Genomic DNA, 6,000 nt, shown 5'->3' with positions numbered 1-6,000 from the left:
CGTCATAAATGCGAGTCAGTGGTCCAGCCTCCGAAGGTCAATCCCGTGACCAGGGGGTTGCTGCAAAAAGTCCCAGGTCCCTTTTTTCAGCCCCGTTGTCACTTTGAACCGTCACTAAATGAACCATCGTAAGTCGAGGACTACCTAGAACCCAGTCAATTCTGTGGCCTGTTTTGAAAGGGAGCAGGAAGTACGTGTAAAAAAAATAAGTGTCCAATAATCCACCAATTCAACGGTTCCTTGTACAACCGGGAGGTTTGTCTCCCAAGTGACGAATCCCGCTCGTTGCTTTTTAAACATCTTTATTCAAAATATACAACTGCTATAGGAATAATAATAATAAAAAAAACCATTTCAAAGTGCATCAGAACTGCCCCCCCAAAATGCAGTTGGCTGTGGCTTGCTTCCCCCTCCCCATTTCTCTTGAGAAACCCACCCGCCCACGTATGAAGTACCAAGGGAAGGGGACAGGCTTCGCTTCCCAAACGTGAAGCCAACTACTTCGTAAGACTTTTTTTCCCGTGGGGAGGCGACGTTGCAATCCGGCCTCCGCCGTCGCTTGCCCAATCGACTGATTTCCGGGTTCTGCTGCAAACTACAAGAAGTAAAGAGTCTGGCTATCCCTTCAAGGCTCAACGTTTTTTTTAAAAAGGACAGGTACGAAAGAAATGCGCGACCGACACCACTCTTCAGCGCGATACTGCAAGGAAATACTTTGGCTTTACTGTAACAGACACCGAGGAAAGGGGGGGGGAAGAGAACATCCCCCCCTCTGCCCTCCACACCCCCAAATCACACCTGGGGGGAGGAAGGGCGAGTTTCTGGCAGCAGGTAACATGTCTGTAGTAAACCTCGTGGGCTCGGCTGGGGGTGGGCGTGTCAGACGGAAGTGTGGACCGGTGTGATGGCGGGAGAGGAGCCTCGCTCGGAGGAAGACGAAATGGAGCGCTTGGCGGCTTCGCGCTGCAGCTCCTCCACCCTCTTTTGCAGCTCCGTCCGGATGGCGAGGAGTTCCTTCAGGTTCTGGTGAATCGGCATCTGTGGGAACGGAAGGCAGGTTTGGGTGGGCCTTGGAAGAGCCCAAAGCCCGAGGTTGAAGATAAGATCCTCTTGGTTGTCACTTTGTTTTACTGGCCCGCATTAAAAATGAACTTCTGTTGCCTGCTCTCAAAAGGAAGTATATTATCTACCCATAGACATACATAACACACATATACACATGCTGTCTACATCTCTCTCTCTCTCTCTCTCTCTCTCATCTCTCCATATATCTATCTCTTTATCTCTCTATCATCTCTATCATCTCTATCATCTCTATCTATCTATCTATCTATCTATCTATCTATCTATCTATCTATCTATCTATCTAATCTGTCTATTTCTCTCTATCCATCCATCCATCCATCTATAATCTCTCTCTGTCTCTATCCTCATATATCCATATATATACATATATTCATATATACATACATATATTCATCTTTTTGAGTCAATATCTATGGAGATTCTGAGTCATTCAAGATCACGATTGTCCCAAAGGTGCTTTTTTGTTCCTTCCAAAAGGCAACTGGACTTTCTTTGTTGTTTTCTTCTTTGAAAACCTTTTGCTTCTTGTGCAAGAAGCTTCTTCAGCTTCCTAGATGACAAGCAAAACGTTTTCAAAGAAAAAAGCCAAGAAAATCCACTTGCCTTTTGGAAAAGCACCTCTGGGCTATCTTTTGGAGTAATTTTAACTTTTCACTTAAAACAACAAAACCTACAACACCAGGGATGATCTGCAATGGAAGCACGGGTAATAAAAAATAAAATAAAGCAACAAAGAAAGATTTAAAAAAAAAGAGGTGACAGGCAGACCTACAGTATCCTAACTGGAAATTCCAGCCGAGAAATGTGGCAAGCCAAATGATGGCTTGAAATTTTTTTTTTAAAAAAAATAATTTAAAAAAATAATCTTCCCACAGTGGCCCAATGCTTGAAGAGAGCAAATTTGTGGGCTTCTCGTTGCCGGGAGTCACCCAAGCCCAGGCACTGCAAAGCTGGCTGGGGTATTCTGGGAGTTGAAGTCCACGTATCTTAAAGCCACAAAGGTCGACAAACGCTGTTTTAAAGTGTTAGAAGAAACACAGAAATGCCTTGCTGATTTGGGGGAGAGAAAAAAAAATCAAAAAGGGAGGGAGGGAGGGAGGGAAGGAAGGTTAACTCCCCAGCTGCAAAAGTAGAAACCACCTTGCAGGAAGCCTGACACATGACTAATTCAAGGTGTCAGGGGTTTGGCCTTCTGGGATGGATAAGCCCTGCCTACCTGCTGCATGGATGTCTGGTGGGCAACTGTGAAGACCTCCGAAGGGCACCTGATCACAGAGGGTTGAGCTAGTTATTTTTAAGAAGGAGCTCGTTCACGGACGTTTGAACACTGGGAGACAGCTGTTCGCTTTCTGTGTCATAGTTCTGCTCTTGTATGGAATCATAGCTACTGAAAATTCAAGCATGTCTTGGAAAGGTGTGTGTGTGTGTGTGTGTAGTTATTGCCATTGACGAGACAGAGGACTGAGCAGCTGCATTCACACACTACGTTTAATCCAGTGGCTGAATTTACCAGTCTTTCTGGTAAATTGTACAATATGCTGTGGCATAAATTAATTGAAGGAATTAGGTTGGTGAAACACACCGAGTCACACACAAGCACGCATGCCAACACACACCCCCGAGCTTAAAAGCCACTCAAATTTAGCCCGTTGCGGAAATGTTGCTGCTAGGAATCAGCCTTGGTTAGAGACACGTATGAATAAAATCTGCGAATTACGAGGGTTTTAAAGATGCTTCCCATCTACTGAATTTGGCTGGTAAGCGCAGCGGATTTCATTTCAGGATTTATTAGGTGCTTAATTAAGAAGGTCTCTATTACTCTCCCAGCACAGCTAATTATAAGAATCTAACCTGTAGATCACAAATAGGTGGGTTACACGGCTGCCCAGTGGGCAGGATATAAAACCACGCAAAGGGACTACGTTTTGCTAATGCAGCTTCTGTCTCACAACCAATGCAAGCTTCAAATTGCCACCATTTAATGGGGATTTTCTCTCCACACATTGGGGGGGGGGGGAAAGAGATGGCATCTCTTCCCCCTCCTCTTTTCCAGCATTGTGTGGTGCAGGGGGAGAACAACACGCACATCCACAAGGAGAAGCGCAAAAGGCATGGCTTGTTCTAAACCGTGTGGAACCAAACTCCACACAGGCTTCATGCGTCCCTTTGCTAGCTCAAGGACACCCATTCAAAGGGAAATTGTTCTGCAATGAATGTGTCGCTTCTGTAGGGCCTTAAATCTTCCCCCCCCTTCCTCCCCTAGGAAGAAAAACATCTGTCAAATGAAATGAGTATTTTAACCCCACTCTTTGATGCTACAAGATGGTCTCATCCACATGGAATGGTGTGAGAATGGAATTGTTGGTAAATCACACACATATTGGAGGCAGAAAGATAATGGGTGTTTTTGCCTTTGGGGAGAGGAGTTGACTGTGGCTATTCCCTTTTTGCCTTCTGGGGTGGGGGAATTGACTTTGGCACAGGTGTTGGAAAGCATTCAGGATTCTGTACTGCCACGGGGCAGGATCAAATACCAACGTGCTTCTCTGACTCAAGACCAGGGGTCTTCAGACTTGGCTCTTTTATGACTTGTGGCCTTCAATTCCCAGAATTCCTCAGCCAGCTATGTTGGGAGTTGAACTCCACAAGTCATCAAGGGGCCTTCATTCCCCCGCCTCTGCCTTAAAGGCTGCATTTAGGGGACTGGTATCAATGAGATGGGTTGGCCCCACCATGATCTACAACAGGGGTCTTCAAGCTTGGCCCTTTTATGACTTGCAAGATTAACTCTTTGGCATCCTTTGCACAGCCGACACAATTCCACAGCCTGCAGAACATGGGGTGGGGTCAAGAGAGGAATCAGCCGAGAGTTGCTATGTAGTCATAAACAGACCAGGTCCAGCCATTCTTGAATTCCAGCGACCCTTATTTAGCACCAGAACAGTGCTCAACCTAACCGCTAGTTGAGTCGATTCCGGTACATAGGCATAAATCCGTTTTAATGGGAAATTCACCTGTGATTCTACTTTCTGCTTCACAGAGCTTTGGCCATCCCAGATAATCCACGGCATGTTTTCCCTCAAGACAGCTTATTCCCAAGTTAGCTTATAGAGGATTGGAAAGCTTCCATCCGCAAAGCAGCTTCTGGGTTCAGAGGAATGGCTTATGGGGTTTGGGTCTGTTCTCTGGGGTTCTTCAAGACCGTGCACGCTCTTTTCACGCAGAAGGTTCCCGCAAGGGAACGTTCAGAGGCATCAGCACACACCACCCCTCTACAAGAACCGTCGCTACAAGATCTGGGAGCTGCCGATCTTGCGCGATGCCTGGGCAGCTGGCTTGGGGGGGGGAGGGGGGCCACGTTTCCACGCGGACCTCCGGAAACATCTTCTCAGTTTAACCTCCAAGTATTCAGGGAGAAAACTGAGGTGCAGCCTCAGTTCCCGTGGGACATCCCCGGGTGCCTGGCCCTCAGGTTGATTTGTGGTTAAGAGCGCATTCTTTCACGGTTTGCTTTGGAAGGAACAAGCAGATCACCTAAACGTGGCTGGCCAAGGCCCAGCATGAGATCTATCCATGTTTATTTCGGGAACTATCACAGATGGCTTTAATATCTGCATGAATAATTGATAAATGAAATGTGGACTACACTATCTATTTATACTTCAGCACCACGCTTTTATCTCTGGAGGGGGAGAAGCTTAGAACCGTTTGCTGATTTATCTATTATTATTGAGAAACTAAGTGCGCACTGGTGTCTGCTCTTCCCTACCAAAAGCTTTTTCCACACAAGGCTCTGTTCCCAGCAGTCTTGGTAAAACATTTCCTTCCCAAATTGTGGTTTCTTCAAAACAATCTGCAGTTGGTTGCTTCCCCCCCCCAAAAAAAAAATCCGTACCAGAGTGGCCTATTCATTAGCTGGCAGCCGACTTATAACTGCCAACCAGAACATCTCTCATCTAAGCACAGCATACGTTTCCTGCAATTTCACTTTTTAAAAAAATAATAATAATATATATATATTTTAAGGGACGCGGTGGCTCAGTGGACGCTGAGCCTGTCGATTAGAAGGTCGGCAGTTTGGCGGGTCGAATCCCGAGCACCGCGTAACAGAGCGAGCGCCTGTTACTCGTCCCAGCTTCTGCCAACCTAGCAGTTCAAAAGCACGTAAAAATGCAAGTAGAAAAATAGGGACCACTACGGTGGGAAGGTAACAGCGTTCCGTGCGCCTTTGGCGTCTAGTCATGCCGGCCACATGACCACGGAGACGTCCTCGGACAAGCGCTGGCTCTTCGGCTTTGAAACGATGAGCACCGGCCCCTAGAGTCGGAAACGACTAGCACGCATGTGCGGGGGAACCTTTACCTTTACCTTTATATATATTTTAGCAAGCTGATTTCCAAATGCATCCACCCTGAGAAGCTGAGAACTATTTATTCACAGGGTATGTTAAGGGATTTCTGGAGAAGGGCTGAGAGGCTATTCATTAGCTACTATTTTAGCAAAGAAAACTAGAGTCAGCACAAACATATAATCCGAGCTGGCAACCAGATGAACTTTCTAATAGGTCCTAGGAGGCAATTAGTGATTATGAGTTTTCTGCACCTAAAATGTCTTTCTGGTGCGGCAACACAAAATCTAAAGGTAAGGGATGGAATGCAAAGTGCTTACAATTCAAGTCTTGGAATCTGGCGACTGAAAAAGGTTCACAAGGGAATTCTCTATAAGTGTCTGGCCATATTAAGAACGTGCAGTGGATCCTCACGTTTTAACCAAGAGTTATGACTTCTACCTGTAGTTTTTAGTAACGACGACACAGTGACTCTGTCCTGAGCTGTCTCCAGATGAAAGGAAGTGAAAGAAAGTCCAGCAGATCCAATCTCCTGTCAATCACAGCTTTGATTACTTGTACGATAT

At 46.1% G+C, this 6,000-nt stretch overlaps 1 protein-coding gene across 3 annotated transcripts in view; it reads right to left on the bottom strand.

The window, feature by feature from the left end:
• Positions 1–273: 273 nt before the first annotated feature.
• MTMR1 (myotubularin related protein 1) overlaps positions 274–6,000 on the bottom strand; it is a 28,051-nt gene continuing 22,324 nt past the window's right edge. For all 3 annotated transcript variants that reach the window (XM_081336289.1, XM_081336290.1, XM_081336291.1), the window contains one exon: positions 274–1,038. In XM_081336289.1, coding sequence (XP_081192415.1) covers positions 880–1,038 — 159 coding nt within the window. In that variant the 3' untranslated portion in view covers positions 274–879. The remainder of the gene's footprint in view (positions 1,039–6,000) is intronic.

The sequence above is a fragment of the Vipera berus genome (assembly GCF_964194415.1).
Source record: "Vipera berus genome assembly, chromosome: 11".
Taxonomy (NCBI): Eukaryota; Metazoa; Chordata; class Lepidosauria; order Squamata; family Viperidae; genus Vipera; species Vipera berus.
Note: the sequence above shows the minus strand (reverse complement) of the source record. Positions and strands in the feature narration are given on the sequence as shown.